This window comes from Asterias amurensis, chromosome 12, assembly GCF_032118995.1.
Source record: "Asterias amurensis chromosome 12, ASM3211899v1".
Lineage (NCBI taxonomy): Eukaryota > Metazoa > Echinodermata > Asteroidea > Forcipulatida > Asteriidae > Asterias > Asterias amurensis.
In genome coordinates, this window is record NC_092659.1 from 408,248 (window position 1) to 425,983 (window position 17,736).

Genomic DNA, 17,736 nt, shown 5'->3' on the forward strand with positions numbered 1-17,736 from the left:
GACCAACTCGTCCGATCCAAGGCAACGTGTTCCTTTAAGTGTACAGACTATCGATGATCATGATTTCAAACATTTCACAACACCAACACTCTACACAATGGACTGGCTGACTGAGACATTTGTGCAAAACATAATAACAGTTCAAAAATTGTTAGACTTGCATTGTTCATTTGACATTGTACTCTGACTATAGTTGTTGCCAAATGGTCTAGTGCACTTAACTCACTGGATTCACAAAACTTCTGTTGTTGTCAAGAGTGTGGGTTCTGGTTAATGGCACTTGTGCCCTTGAGCAAGATACAGAAACTGGTTTTAAAACATGTCAAAAAGAGGTTCACCATGCTGCGGTCTTACTCTTTTAACAATAATTACATGTCTATACTATAGGCATACACATTGTAGCTCTGCGTACAACTTGTTGTACGCAACCAAAATTACTTAATACTTCATAGTACTTCAGAACCAACACAGTCATTGTCAACCATTTTGTGGAGTCAAAAATTGTGGACTTATAAATACTATACAAAATGGCAGAATATGTTACTTCACGGGGTAAAAGGAATTTCAACCACAATTCTCTAATCTGAGGGTAGATAATTGTTATTTACTTTTCCATTCTTTAAAGGAATATCTAGTGGAAACAGGCAACATAACCCTTTAATCTGAGGTTAGAGAATTGTAATTTCTTTCCCATTCTCATAAATAGTGCAAACAGACAACATGTCCCTTTAATCTGAGGTTGGAGAATTGTAATTTCTTTCCTATTCTCATGATAGTGGAAACAGGCAACATGTCCCTTTAATCTGAGGTTGGAGAATTGTAATTTTCTTTCCCATTCTCATAAGGACTATCTAGCATGTCTAGTGGGAACAGAGTGGATCTCAAAGCAGTATTTGACCTTCCAATGAGTTTCTTCAGCTGCAGCATGTCTAGTTTTAAAAAGTAATTTGTATCTTGGTATTACACTACAAAACACACAGCAAACAGTGTGAACGATTTTACATTGTGTAGTGTGTAAGCTGTAAAAACATAAGTTTAAACTTTAAATAATTGTAAATTTGTGGGTACTCATTCTCTTCTGAGGGAGTGTTGGCTCTGAAAAGAGCTTGTTTGGTCTCGATGTTTCGAGCAGCATATTCTCTGCTCAGCTTAAGGAGTAAACTGGAATGCTGAACTTTGGTCTGCTTCTTTTAATGTAGTACTGGAGGGATCCACAATAAGAGAAAATGATTACATGGTTGTATCCTCACGTTAACAATCTTCACAAAGCTTCAAACATCACTTCTGTAAAAACATGTTGAGAACCTGTATTTCATGAGATTTGCTTTTGTTTTGACGTTACCATGGTTACTGCAATGACTAACTGACTTGACGCAGCTAGCGGTCTACTGGGGATGTGGCGGGCAACAGGCCTTGATTTTTGTTCTTTAAGGGGTCCACTGGGGATGTGGCGGGCAACAGGCCTTGATTTTTGTTCTTTAAGGGGCACAGCAATGCTCCTCTGGTAAGGGGCACTATAATGAGGATTGTTTAAATTTATATAAAAATATAAATTGATATTTGTGTTTATATTTATTATTTAAATATATATTTATAAATATAGCCATTCAACCGTTGACTTGTTTTGACCATCCGTCCTCACCAGAGAGTTATTTAAACCGTCAAGTTGTCCAAACTTTGCCTTCAAAAGAAATTGATGTCAATATTGAAGTCAGAATTGCTAATGAATGCCTGTGTAGACTGTGTGCATACAGTACAGGGTTATTGTCAGGTTAATTTTTAAAGGTCTTGTCCATGCTGAGTGATGGGTCATTGAGATTGTCAACATCCAGTGTGCGTTTCTATTGTAAGGATTATTATTGACCTTGTTGTTATCTCTGGAGATTGTCAATGAAGTAAAATTGCATTATTTGTTGTATTGTTTATTGTATGTGAACTTTTGAATGGGATTCTACACAAGCCATCAGCTGTAAATGTCAGCTTCTAGACGGTACTTCATTGGTCAAAATAGCACGCAATGTACATGTACAGTACACTATTTTCCGCCAATTTTAAGGTATTTTCTTGATACTAGTTTCTTTCAATTAGTAAAATAGGAAACCAGAAACTTTGAACATTTTCCCAAAGGTTGTTTAGCCAGGACACCCTGCCTGTACAACTCTCAATGCTAATTACTCTCGAGTACAATGGTTTGAAAGCTCTATTTTAGTTTGAATAGACCTACGTATAACTCATGAAATAGGCTAGGCCTACTGCTGAGTAGGCTAGGCCTACTACTGAGTGTACAACGTAGAGATAATATTTGTGCCTTGAATTGTCCTGCATCTGAAAATTAAACCATGAGGGCCGCGTCTTTGGCATACACCTTCAAATGTTCCATAATTAGACTTTAAATTTTGCCAATGGATTGCCTTTATGGTACATGTACAACATTGTGTGTTCTACTCTATTTTCTGTTGAGTTTTGGATGGAAGCAGTGAGTTCTTTCAAGGCCCCCATACGACCTGGGGAGAATGTGAACAGAATTTCCCCATTTGAAGATGCTTTGTAGAACAGGAACTCCAATCAAATAAAAAGATCTTCATTCAAGCTTCATGAATTTGATGTGGCATTCAATCAGATTGAAAGAGGAATTTAGTCAAAGTTTTGTAATTCATTCAGAAAGTTATGCAGAATTAGTGCAAGTGTGCATCTCCAAGGAGGAATCGTTTATCCAGTCTTTTATTAAGTTACATGATGAGCGATGATGAGCGTTTCCTTTTAAGAGAACCCATGTGGGTTCTTTGTGCCAATACTTAACTTAATATATAACAAATAAAAAATTGAATTATATCTCAAAAGTTTTTGTGTATATCCACTCTGTTTCTGCCGAAGTAACTTAAGACTTGACTTAAAAATAATTGTGTTTGATTTTGCGAGGTATCGTCACTGTGTACACGTACAGGTCATCGCGTTGACAGGTCTTGAAGCACGATTCCAATACCTTCCTTCAGGCGATGGTGAATCTGTTAAAAATCAATCTTGTCGTGACAATGAGGCGAGTGGTAATAAACACGCTCTCTCTGGCCAGGCGAATAAATCCATTAAACCCTTCAACCTCTTGCTTACTGAGACTTATAAATGCCATCCTAGCTTTCTTAAATACAATTCTTAGGGCTTGAAATTTTTCTGAAGAGTCTCTCGTGAAATTAATTTGTACAACTCTACGCAAAATATTGTCACAGTACAGAGTTTGTTTACAGTTCGTAATAGTCCTTGTGATTTATTTAAGTCCAAAATACAAGAGTGTCAGCTACCATGCAATCAATGCGTTGTACTGTCGTGTTCAAACGCATATTATTTGTTTCTGCTAGATTTCAGTGGTGTGCATCAAATGCCACATCAAATGACCGGCACCAGTGAGAGCTTGTACTCCCCATCAGTCTGCTCCCCATGCAAGGTTTTGTATCACCCGCACAACAAAGATGAAATTCTGCCTTTGTGCTGGGAGTGGGATTAGTGTGTAATTCTTGCTTCTAGGTGTAAGTCCACTTATTCCAAAGAAGAGGATTGAGTGACATTGAGAGGCTTTCACTGTTGTATTTTATTGTGTTTTAATTCAATGGAGGAAAGTCCAAGTGGATTGAGAATCCAGCCTTGCTTCCGGTCATGAGCCCAATTGCAACATAAGCCCAATTGGTGGGTTATGAGCCCAATGGCAGGGTCATGAGCCCAATTGCAACATAAGCCCAATTGGTGGGTTATGAGCCCAATTGGTGGGTTATGAGCCCAATGGCAGGGTCATGAGCCCAATTGCAACATAAGCCCAATTGGTGGGTTATGAGCCCAATTGGTGGGTTATGAGCCCAATTGGTGGGTCGTGAGCCCAATTGGTGGGCCATGAGCCCAATTGGTGGGCCATGAGCCCATTTGGTGGGTCGTGAGCCCAATCGGCGACCATGTCTCACAGCTGAGGTCTTGAGGTTTTTGCTGTTCATGGTGTGTGACTACTGTATTTTCTTAGAAGAGAACAACAAACACTGCTTTAAACAGATCCTTTTTGTATTTGTTAGTCATGTTTTCTTTGTGCTTCATGTAGAAAATATGATTCCAGGCCGGAAGGGTAAACAATGGAAGGTCCCTTATGGCTGTGTCTCACAGCCGAGGTTTTGAGGTTTTGCTGTTCTTGCGTGACAATATTTTCTAGGAAGAGCTACAATGTGCATGTACAAATCCTGATGCTTCAAAAAGATACTTTATTCTCTTGGCTTTGTTAGTCATGGTTTCTTTGTGCCATTGTTATCAGAAAAAGTTATTCAAGCAATTCCGCTACAATAATCCCAGAGGCTCGAATGGGGGAATAAAATGAAAGATCCCTAGCTTGATCTGAGCTGGATACAACAAGTACATAATAAGACACAAATGCCCTACACTTGTCCGTATTCCAAGAGCGAGCTTGTAAAAAACAAATTTCTTCACATAGGCCAGGTCTTTGCCCTGTTGCCCCCTTAAACAATTCCCAAGTACTGTACATGTACATGTACATGTAGATGATTCAAGGTCGGTTGCTCAAAGATCAATGTGTACAACTTGTTATTTGAGTTCAAAATTGTTTGCAGATCTTTACATCAACCCAAGCATTTATGTATAGAGAGTTATGTAAAGAGTTAAGGCCAAGGTTACCCCACTAACCTTGAACTTTTATTTGATGGTCTGTACAGTTTAGTTAAAATTTCACTCAAGTTAACATGGTTTAAAAGGAAATGAAATGTTTAAAACCAGTTTGAGTGAAATTGAGAAAAGCCTTAACCTCTCACCTACATGGCCTGTTAGGATTCCCTACTGGGGCCATGTGTGAGTAGAGTTGAATCTCTTTGCAGTCTCCTGTGACTAAGCTGAGAGGATTTCCCTCCAGCAGGCCCTCCCTCCAGACAAATCTGACATTTTCAATCTTTAGCTGAGCTCCACATAGTGGTCATTAGGTTGGTGTGACTGGCTGCCATAGAGGCCCAGCCTGCGGCTCAAACAGGTTGTAGCTCCAGTCCTTCACAATTCAGCTTTTCAGCTGCCAGTAAGGATAATTAGCTTCTGGAAGCACATCACATTATAAGAAATACATGTACATGTAATTAACTACATAATTAAAAATGACTTTCAGTAATTTAATGTCCAAATGTTTAATTGGATTAGGTAATTACTGTTTTGTTTAGTATAACCCTGTTTTACATTCAAGCTGTATTTGTACACATACATGTACATGCACACAATGTACATTGGAGCATGAGAGCAAGAACATTTATACAATGTTGGCATTTATGTCCGTATCCATGGTTACCATTTTTAACAATTAATTGTTTAGTGTTGGGAATTTGGGATCAACTTTACAATTCCTTTCGCACCATAAGTCTGTTGCCAGCCTTTATCATTTCTACACTATACGTGTGCCTGGTACGAATGTAAATGTACCACTAATGTGTCTGACCACATGTAGTTTCTCTAATAAGAATGTTTGAGTGTGAAACTATACTTTCGGCTTCCTCTGACCCAGCATACACTCTTCATTTGCTGAGATGTTTGTGTAACCCACTTACGTACTACGTACATCATTGGAACTCCTTGCCTGGTGCATGTTTCACTCCATCCCACAATCTAGAGTGTTTTTTTAAGAAGAATGTCAATTCCTACATGTACACTGTATGATCTTGAACTCCTCTGAAGTACATTTTTTTCACATTTAATAATGTTTCTTCTTGTGGCCTTGTTTTGGGCAAAATTGCATGAAAAAAACTAACACAAAACAACATTCAATGGAATGAAATATGGAGGAAATTTTAAATTTGGGCTATTCATAAAATTAGCAAAGGGTGCTCAGAACAATGGAAAATATTCTCTGAATATGTGATGATCCAACTCGTCAAACTCTGCATTTATATTAAATGTACATTGAGCTTTTTCTGCACCCTTTGAGTCAATAAAAGTGATTTGAAAAAAAAAGGTGAATTGCCAAAGATCAGTTGACCTTTGGTTCGAATTTCTGATCCCTTGGTGCATACTGTGGCTAGAGGATGCGGTTGGTACCCTATGTCACCTCAATAAATGTGGACGGATGTGATCTTCTCAATCTTGATGAAATACATGTATCATAAACAGCTATTCAGCTGAAACTTTCACGGGTGACTTTTGATGTACCTTTCTTTATAATTTTGCACATAACTGCCACTCAGCAGTATGCTGTCCTTGAACCGAGCTTTGTAAGCGAGTTTCTTGTTATTTGATAAAAAATTCTATTTTATACAAAATTCATTTTCTAATCCATGTTCGAACATGGTTCAAATTACTGAACCTCTGGGCCGTGTGTGATATCCGGTCTGTTATCAGATGTCAAGAGACTTCTTTTTCTACCCACAATCGGAAGTGAAGGTAAGCAGATATAGATGATCAAGAATTAAGTTTCCAATCTGAGCCATCTCAATTCATTCCTTCCCCGTAATGCCATCAGAGAGTCCGACCATTTCTTCTATTGAACAGCCATGGCTATAGAGTTGCTACATTATTGGACTGCTGATATGTTGATAGTGGACAGGTTTTTATATTGTGTATCCTTCTCTAGTCTAAGGCCATTTCCGATCAGAGCCTGGGGGACTGAACTGTTCCGTATTCTTTTCCCCCTGAGATTCAATTCCAAAGTATTTAAAGGTGGGGTCAGAGATTGTTTTTATCAACATGATTCTGATTTATTGACACAGAAAAATGTACAATAAAAGTCACAGTTGAAAATCAAAGCTTCATAGAGATGATTGAAACAATTTAAAAGTTTTGTTTTATTTAGTTTAAATTAAACACCTAAAGGCATTGAAATTTGTCGACAAAATCTACACAAATGTAGGGCTTGTTGCAGGTTGTTTTTTTATGACCAAAATTGAAATAATATAGCTAAAGAATACAAGCTTCAAACATCACTTTCATTGACTTTGCAAGAAAGAAAAACAAAGAAAAAAAAATAAGGGGAATAAGAAAAGAAAAATTCTTTTAAGTGCTTTCTAAATTGAAAAGAGAACAAATTGACCCTCCTGTCAGAAGTGCTTTCTTATGAAGTTAATTTTAATTGACTTCATCATGTGTTATCACAGACACTGAACTAAGGGTTCTAAAGGGCACGGCAATAACAGTAATTGCCAAATCCTTTTATTTCAAGTTCGCAGAATATTCAGCTTCAGTTTAAGCTAATCTATCTGTCTGCGTCAACCTGGAGTGGCTTTTTACGTTTGTTTTCATTCAATGCGACAACAGTGAAAAGGTTGTTTTTTCTTGTTTAATTTTATCATCTGAAGCCAAACATTTTGATAATGAAGGCCTACCTGCAAAAGGAGAGAACAGACGGATATTAAGTTAAAAGAGCACTGCAATTTATTGTCATGAGAAGTCAGTGCTTTTTAGGGCGTCTTTTTTGTTATTTTTGTCTTCTTAATTTCAATATGCAACAAAGTACAAAGAATCATAATCAGAATAAATATCCAACATAATTAATTCAGAAAAAAGGAATCTCTTGGCATTACCCCTTGGTTAGATTGAGGCCTGCTGTAAGCCAGTCTCTTGTAAGTCAGATATCAAAACTTTCTCCTGTAAAAAATAAAAACCTAACCCATTCTAAATCCTTCATGATCATCTTTGCCGTAAGGCTCAGATAACAATTGTGTATCACTGAGTTAGACAGTCCAATCTAACGTGTAAATTGCTGATGTCCAAACCAACCTCAGTCCCAGTCACCGGTGGTGTACGCTCACCCCCTGGATGCTGTGCTCGATCAAAGCCACTAGAAGTGCGACTTTGAAATCCATCATTATTGATGTTTTAATTGGTCCTGTGGTTGATCTGCTCTACCAGTGCTCATATATTGGTCACAGTAATTTCCTCTGTTGGTTGCCCCATATCCTTGTCTCAATGCCTCCTTGAAATGTTCCTTGAAATTTAAGAGTTCCTCATGGAGGTGCCCTTTATCAAGGTGAACACGCCTTGGTGCCCTTGCTCTTTCTAAAACGAAGCATCAAGCGTGGTGAAGTGTACCTGTAAAAGGCCCTTGAAACGCCCACACCAGATAACATTCTGCACTTTTGTGCATGTTTCAACTACCTTTCCACTAAACCAAAAGTACATTCACTCTTCAACACCTACACCCCCTGGTCATACACCGTCAGAATCATCAGAAAATACTGACAACGGCATCTTAAAATCCATGAGGCTGGAGGCAAAGGGACTGCTACAAGTTTCTTAATTGAATACTGACTTGAGTTACTATTTGGAACCTGCAAACTGTGCCAGAAAGTATGAGTGTTAAATTGGCAATTGGCTTTCACCTCAACAAGGGCCATATTATATTCCCAGTAGTGCCTGACAGCAATTCCTTTTAAAGAAAAAATTAAAGGGTTTGGGTACTTTTTGTTCATCACAAAACACAAACATCCACACTATTTAGATTAAACTTACACAGTTTGAGGACAATTATGGGAATCAACCCAACATCCTTGTCTTAAAAGAATGATGTTGAGGTGTTGAGTTTTAATTTCTCAAAAACCTTTCAATCCTGTTGAGGTTCACCAATAAAACACAAGAGATAAATTTTCTTGTAATGTTTTGTTCAAACGAAACAGTTAAGACGATAAAGCTGTGTTCTCATTTTGATTCTAGTCTCTTCTCATTTTGATTCTAATCTCTTCTCATTTTGATTCTAGCCTCTTCTCATTTTGAGTCTAGTTTCTTCTCATTTTGATTCTAGTCTCTTCTCATTTTGATTCTAGTCTCTTCTCATTTTGATTCTAATCTCTTCTCATTTTGATTCTAGTCTTGTAAATAAGATCCCAGAAGATTCTGAACTACGAGTCCTGCGATCTTGTGGACCCCCCCCCCCATAATTTGAGCCCTTAGTCATGTTAGTACAAAAGAAGTTTTGAATCGATGAGATGATGAGAATTATTGGCAATCTCATGGATGCAGTGAACTAAGTGATAGCATGACACAATCTATACTTTTCGTCTCTTTTCGTCTCATTTCAGCTCTTTTCACAAAGAGCCACATTTTAAAAATGGCAAATTATTGATCAATACAGGAAAGCCTGGGGCATATATCTCAATAATTGCTTTTTCTCAAAGAGCCACACATCCCCAAAGATTCAGTGCAACTGAAGAGCATCTTGATAAAATCGTTTATTACGGTTTCCTGAGTCTCGCGTTGACTAATCGAAACACTTAAAGTAAGATGTGATCAAGATAATGTAGAAATAATTCTATTTTGAAGGAACGCTACAGAATTTCTTTTTTCTAACAAAACAGTTGCTGGCAGTGTAAGCACTTTCAGTAAGCTACCGTATACGTACGTCAACTGACAAAATACAAGTTTGAGATCGACCGGCCATCTGGGTCATGAGAAAATAGTGGGAAAAATTTGTTTTTTTGCTTGACATCGATTAAAACAAAATGAATAAAACCCTTCACTGAGCAATGAACTCCTAACAGGAAGTAGTTTTATTTATTTTTCAATAAAATATGACATTTCAAGACAGAAACAATATTCAAGGGATCATTTCTAATTTTATGTAAATCTTGGATGTTATTTTATTTTTCCAATTCTGTTAAATGTTCCTTTGAAGATTCCCCCTGCGGTTACATGTATCACTGTCTGTTACAGGCAGTGGACACTATTGGTAATTACTCAAAATATTTATTAGCATAAAACCTTTCTTGGGGATGAGTAATGGGGAGAGGTTGATAGTATAAAACATTGTGAGAAACAGCTCCCTCTGAAGTGCCATAGTTTTCGAGAAAGAAGTAATTTTCCACGATTTTGATTTCGAGGCCTCAGGTTTAGAGCTTGAAGTCTCGGAATCAACCATTTAAAGGCACACAACTTCGTGTGCCAGGGTTTTTTTTTCTTTCATTATTATTTCGCTTTTCGATGACCGATTGAGCTAAAATTTTCATAGGTTTGTTATTTTTTGCATATGTTGAGATACACCAACTGTGTAGGCTAGTCTTTGACAATTTGACCAAAAGTGTCCACACAATATCATAATTTTTTTTTTTTAAATTAACTCAAAGAAGGTCATCTGTAAAAACTGAATAAAACATTCCTGGTAACATTTCAAGTGTGAACAGCACCCAACGCCAAGGCAGTGCCTCAAATTGAAATGAATTGTACTGCATGGTTAAAACATGGCTAATAGCAGGACTGGTGGGTGGGCATATATGTTTGTAAACATGTCCGTAAAATGTCGATTTATTTAAGGTGCATATAAATGTGCACCTTGGACCACGTGATGAGGGGAAGTTAAAGGGAGGGTATACGTACTTTTGGTAAGATACTCAACAAGTTACATTAACTTACATTTTATGGTTTTAGATAACTGGAGAGCTGGAGACATTATAATGTATAAAACATTGTTAGAAATGACACCCTTTGAAATATAAAAATGTAGTTTTAGAGAAAAAGTTTATTTTTTACCCCAAATTCTGGATCTGATGCATCTGCTAAAAGCACACCATTTCATGCAACAAGGGTGTTTTTCCCTGCTCTTTTCTTGAAACCTTTATGACCAATTGAGCCCAAAAGTTTACAGGTCCGTATTTGGTTACTGGGCCCACACTTTCACAGTGTTTTTAAAACAGCAAATGGTTATTACCAAATGTTCTGTTTTAAAAGCAAAAATAAGATAGAAGGAATCCAATTACAGATAGTACACACCATTGGTGTTTTGGCTGGTAATGATTTTATGGTAAGCAAGTTAATAATGTTGTGCTCAGTCTACTTTTTGTGCCGAAGCAAATCTGACGTGAATTTGACGTCACTACCCTCCTTTCACAGCGATATGCGCAAGTGAGTTGAGCAAAGTTGAACTGCTGCAAATTTTTTGTTGCAAATTTGTTACGTCAACATTCGTATCGCATTCGCATTTGCAGGAAGTATGAACCGGGCATGCCATTGCAAACAGCTTTATTTGGGCCCTCCCTTTGACAATACTGTCATGTTCCTGCCTGTAACACACACAGCAACACAACAAAGCTCAATGGATCTGTTTATATTGTTAATCTACATTTTATACATTCACCACTTTCCGTGTGATTTTTTCTCTCACCGACAAATGTTTCTGGTGTTTTCTATGAAAACAGTGAGACTGTAAACGCCTTTCTGAATTATGCATGATGTCACAAATCCAACCCAAATGCTGGTACTGGCATTGCACATCACGCCACCACCGGTACCAGCCACTGGATCCTTAGTTGTAGTGGCTGTGTCGATGGGCCTCGTTTTGGGTTAAATGGTGATGTCATGCATGAATATTAAGAGAGGTAATATAAGTACAGGTAGTGAAGAGACAGACGTGTAACAGGAAGCAAGAATGGCTGGGCTGTCCACGGCCATGACTGCTTAACGAGCCTCGCTCTGCTTCATTGGCTAATCAATTCTTGTTGACATTCTCCTAGCAACACAAATGCCAAGTTGAATGTCATGCCCTTTAGGCTAGTGTGTCGTTGAAATTGTTTGGAAAGGATTCAAGAATTAGAGCAATACACAATTTTATGATCCTTTTGTTTTGTTGTTTTTGGATTTGTTTTGTTAAACTAAATTGTAAACAATGTGGGCAAGAATGCCATGCTCTAAGGTTCCTTGATTATCCTAGTACATGTACATGTAATCTGTAACCAGGCATGACTTTATGGGGCGTTTAATAATTGTGTACAATATGTGTTTTTATGCAGAAGGTTTATGTACAAACAATAGGCCTACATTATTGTGTCTAGACTACGTAACTGCACATGTGCAGTGTACATAAATGAACTAACCAGTAACTGTTCAATTGTTCACTTTACAATGCCTTTTGCATGCTTACATGTATGGTTACAATGTTGTTAGCATTTAATGTGTTCAGCCCCCGATTTCACGAAGCGCTGCGACGCGTCGCAAGTGCAAGTTGCGACTGGTTACATGTCGTAAGTTGCGATGCGTATGAAATCGATTTCATCAAAGTTACGATGCGTTGGATGTGTCGCAAGTTCCTTGACAACGAGGAAGAACACGTCGTAAGTTACGACTACCCATAGGGTCGTCTTATGATGTTTCATTTGGTTACGCACAAATTGCATGAAAGGACAAAAAAATTACCACACATAACTTCCGTCAACCAATCGGGAAGACACTAGACAAAAAATGGAACACCCCCCCCCCAAAAAAAATAAATAAAAAGAAACAAAAAAAAAGGATGGGTAAAAGAAAAGAAAACAAACACGCATAACAAACGAACACACACATAACTAAAACAACTATTACAAATAAATAATTATAAACCAACCAAAAAACAAACCTGAACACTAGTCCGAAACGGTATTGAGTGTCTGCCATCTTTATGAACTTTAAGACACGACTGTTTCATGACCAAGTTTTACACAACATAAAACAGCCGCAGAACTTTAGCAGTTCATCCTCGTCCAAAGGGTTGTTTTTATTAAGAGTGAAAATGGTTTGAGTTGCGACTTGTTGCGCTTACGACGTGTTTGGTGAAATGGATTGTGAAACTCGTCGCAGCCGCAACGTGTCTTTAGGTCCGCGACGCATCGCAAACCCTACGATGCGTCGCTACTTGCGATGAGTTTCGTGAAATCGGGGGCAGGTTTGATATACCATTCAGAGTAAGTAATGGTGAAATCGGCCACAGGTCCATGATGACATTGTTGTATTTTGAAGTAATATTTTCTCTTTTGATATACTTCAGGAGAAGCAAAGAACCTACCGTCCGCTAAAGATTGTTACTGCACAGTGCATCTAGATCAGGAAGAAGTGTATCGCACTGGAGTGCAAGAAAAAACACAATGGTGAGTACTAATGCTATCACAAGGTTTGGGGTTCAAATCCTTCCAAGCTTACCACTCATTTCAAAATCACATTGGGGTGCAAGAAAAAACACAATGGTGAGTGCTAGGCCTAGTGAGTAACCTGGTTTACTGGTTACATGTACATTGCAGGAATGGCAACCACAAGGTTGTGGGTTTGAAACACACCAAACTATGTAACGACAGCTGATTTCACAATGACGGTGTACAATGTAGGCCTAGTGAGTACCCTGTTCCAGTGGTTGGACTGCAGGACTTGCAACCACAAGGTTGTTAGTTCGAATCCCACTAAAATATGTAATGACAATTGATTTCACAATGACAATTGTTATTGCACGATGCATGTGCATTTGGATTAGAATACTTATACCGCACTGGAGTGCAAGAAAAAAACACAATGGTGAATACTAGGTTTAGTGACCGTGGTCCACTCCAGTGGTTACACTGCCGGACTTTCAATCACAAGGCTTTGGGTTAGAATCCTACCCCTACTATTCCAAAGTAAGCTGCTGGTTTCACAATGACTAGAATAAGTACTGTGGCCTAATTCCAATGGTTACACTGCCGGACTTTCAAACACATGGTTGTGTGTGGGTTTGAACTCTACCAGCTTACCGCTCATTTCAAAATGGCTTGAAAGTTAAGTTTTGTCATCCAATTCCAATGGTTAGACTGCAGGACTTGCAGTCACAAGGTTGTGGGTTCAAATCCTACCAAGCTTACTGTGCAAATACATTGTAATGTCATCTAATTTTCCAATGCAAAAGTTGGCAGCTGAATGTTAACATAAAACATCGCCTGATTATTGAAGAACAAATCTTCCTGATTGCCAAACACAATTGTTGGCAGCTCTGCTACAAAATACATCCGCGTGGAAAACACTGGTATAACAATTTTTGTGTACTGCCAGATACAGTGCGTCTTTGTTACCGTGCATTGCCACTCATTTGTATTGAATATGGAGGGAAACCCAGTTGTCCAGTGTTCTCTCTACTCAACACTGATCAACTTGCATCTAGAATAAGAAACTTGGTAGAGTGCACATCACCTGGGATTAAACATGAGAAAGCTTGAGTTTGCTTTCCAATCTGTACAAATATGTAGTTTCTAGTCAGGATTGAATGTCTGGAGAGCAGTGTCAACCAAGGTTCCAGGGCTGGAACTAAGGGGAAAATCTAGAAGAACACAGAGCATGTCTGTTACAGTATTTACTGGACCAGCATTTATTTTACATGACCAGAATATTTGAGAAAGAACTATTTCAATCATGTGCATTGAATTGAAGGAGGCTTTACTGCCATGGACTAAATAGCATGGTCTTTAATATTTTGTTTAATTATTCAATTTTGTGTGTCAACACTGTGCAATAAAGGGAACCACTATAAGGATACATGTATATTTCTATTGACCCAATTCACCTGCCATCATCATCAGAATAATCTTGGATGTCTATTTTGGTGGTCAATGTCACTGTGCGCACTCAGTGAAGTGCGCATCTTAGGTGACGCACATTTACGCGTAAACCTTGACCACCAACACGGTGAGCGTAGCACAGACGCCGTGTGTGACGTGCGTGCAATGGGTCAATCAAACTACAACTGTAGACACCAAACCTAAAGCTACAAGAACGAACAGTGTGACTCAAAACCACTGCAAGATCTTTGCAGTTATTTTTCCCTGAATTATGAATTATGGATTGTAGTTTGTGTAAATTTGTCTAACAACCTAGCCAAACAGTGCACTCCGTTAGCGTCCATCATCTCAAAAGTGTTTTTTTTTTCCGAAGTGTGATCAGTATACCATACTCTGCACAATAAATGAACTGCATACATTTTGTATTTTGTGCAAAAAAGCACAAAAAAGCTTTCCAGGTGTAGCGTAATTTAATAGTTCACTGACGTCTTGTGGTGTGAAATTGAATTACACGCTGGTTAGTTGATGTTGTTGTTGTCTAATCAATTGTGCTCTTCATCTATGGATGGCTGCTCAGTTAACTACTTCTTCATGGGAAAGTGTAGAGGGAATTGTTCCACAATAAAATTATCTTTTCCCCCCTATTTTCTTGTTTTTCCTTCAAATTTGTAAGACTTCTTTTTCTTTCTTTACTATTTGAGGAATATGTTGCAAGATTCAATAGATGTTGCTTTTGCATCAGAGATAAGGAATGTAATTTAATTTTTGCCCAAATTACACAGATGTATTTACAAAACGTTTATGTTAGTTATTCGTTTAAAGGCAGTTGGTACAATAATTACTCAAAATAACTGTGAGCATAAAAACTTACTTGGTAACGAGTAATTGAGAGCTGTTGAAAGTATAAAACATTGTGAGAAACGGCTACCTCTGAAGTGACGTAGTTTTCGAGAAAGAAGTATTTTCTAAGAATTTGATTTCAAGACCTCAGAATTTGATTTTTAAGTATCGAAATCAACATCTGAAAGCACACAGTTTCGTGTGACAAGTTGGGTTTTTTTTTCATTATTTTTTGGCAACTTCGACGACCAAGTGCGCTCAAATTTTCACAAGTTTGTTATTTTATGCATATGTTGAGATACATCGAGTGAGAAGGCTGGTCTTTGACAATTACCAATAGTGTCCTTTGCCTTTAAAGCAACATTCCGATGGATTAATATTTAACGGATTGTTTTTGTGGATTGTTTGACGTCGGTAAACAGACTGAGACAGTGATGAAATAAATCGACTGACTAAATATAAACACCTGGCACTGACCTTTAACTGAAAGTGACAAAATACGAGTAAACAATGGTTTGAAGAGAAGCATAGTCACATGACAATATCAAATCCAATCATATTTCATATTACAGCTAAACAATTTACCAGTTTGCCACTCGAAAATCATGAGTTACTGCTCAAAAAAGATTATTTTGAATGTTCAGTCCAAATATTTTTTTCTATGCAAACTTCCTTGACGAAATCGCGTTCTGTGTCGGTGCTTATATGGAGAACCCGTGCTGTCTTTCCTTTATCAGGTCAGAGTTTCGTTGCTATGGCAATGATATTTTCAAAGGAAAACAAATACTTTTAAATAATTATATTTTCAAAGGAAAGCTATTACTTTCAAGTAATTGAGCTTTTTTTGAAGAAGCTCAATACAGTTTAAAAAAATAAAACCACAGTAACGTTTCTAAAATGCATAGTTTGGTGGTTAAAAAATGATACATGTATGCCTCAAATTGTACACAAGTTTATATATCTCTTCACACAACCACATTATGTACTTTGAAGTGATTTGTTTCTCAAAATGCCTTTCTATCGGAAATATGCTTCTATTCCTACATGTAAACCCAAAGCTTCCACTGTACCTACATGTATGAACAGTGAGTATAATGTACATGTATACTCCCCTTAAATATATCGCATTAAGCTAGAATGACTGGAATGAGAGTTATTAAAGCAGGCAGTCATTGCCTTAAACATAAACCCCAAGTGTGAAAGGAATACAATAATATTAGCCGTTGTAATCACATTTTGCTTATTTATCTGCACTTTGTCTTCTGAAAAAAGAGCGATGTTAGCTGCATGCCCTTCAGCACTTTATCCTAGCCGGAAGGCTCAGGATGTCAAGTCAATGGCAGCGAGTTGTTGACAGCCTCCAAGTGCGTCAAGTAACGGAGCTTTCTAACGGAGGAGCATCCGTTGTAGAGAGACTAAGCTCTCTATAAGCCTAAGGCAACACATTGTGACAGTGTGTATCAAGCTGCACGGATGTACTTTGTAGTCGCCAACGCATTCTTCCCTCACTGCTTAGGTAGGGTATCTATTTGAGCTATCGGTAATTATTTTCATTATCCTCTGTAAACATTATTTTCAATCGGAGCGAGCGCTGGTACTGATGAGGTGTTAGTCTAGATGCTTTGGTCTCTTGGGATTCTTAAATCCTCAGCTAGATAAAGACCTTGCAATATTAATACTGTGTTGTGTCGCTTTTTTGAAGTGAGGGAATGATGCGTTAATTCAATCTCAATATATAAGCTCCTATTCATTAGTGTCCTGATGAGGTTTCCATAGTCATTACAGTGTGGCATGCAGTTAATGCAATTCACTATTCGTAAAGGTAGCAACTTAAAGGTACGGTCGTAGATTGATCTACACTCTGAAAATTAATGACCAGTAAAATCTTACTAGGTGAGGAGCACTGCAGCTGTTGACAAATGTACGTATTTTGAGAAAGGATTCCCTTTGAATTACATAATTTGAATAATTGTTCACCCCAAAACATTTGAATCTGAGAAACAAAACGATTCATGCATTAATTGTTTCTCAAATTTCGGAGATTTGACTGAAAGTTCATTTTTTGTAGTGTCTGATGGCTTATGCTGTGGCCAAAGGTGCCATTGGTACCCGCCAGACTGGTTCCAGCTGTCACCTGCCATAAAAGAGGATGAATAAGACAAAAGATAATTTCATCCTAAATTACTATCAATTCAAGTTGTAACACAAGAAAATATTGAGCAGTAAACCACAAGGGAAACTGACTGGGTAAATTTTAATTGATTTGGGTTTGAATTTGAACAAAGACAAATTGACTAGAGTGGGACTTGAACCATAGACCTGTCAACCCAAACCCAAACTGAAACCTAAATCACAAGGAAAGTTACCTGAGGATTTCTAGTATTGCCAAAAAAATCATTTGACTTTCCATGGCGCTGTGATGAGGAGTGATGTTTAATATCGCATGAGAGCTACACAGATAAAGGGGTTAAATGTCTACAAACATTAGGTACATGTACATTGTAAACATTTGTGGAGACCCACATCCATGGTCCTTAGAAATTTATATCAAATATTTCAGATGATTACATTAAGTGTAGTGTGTAGTCACTTCTTCTGAAGTACCTGGAACAAATGTGTATGGTGT

General features: G+C 37.8%; 1 protein-coding gene across 1 annotated transcript in view; it reads left to right on the forward strand.

The window, feature by feature from the left end:
• Positions 1–17,736, forward strand: part of LOC139945158 (ras GTPase-activating protein 3-like) — a 57,504-nt gene that overhangs the window by 4,317 nt on the left and 35,451 nt on the right. The window contains exon 2 of the mRNA XM_071942439.1: positions 12,740–12,839. Coding sequence (XP_071798540.1) covers positions 12,740–12,839 — 100 coding nt within the window. The remainder of the gene's footprint in view (positions 1–12,739; positions 12,840–17,736) is intronic.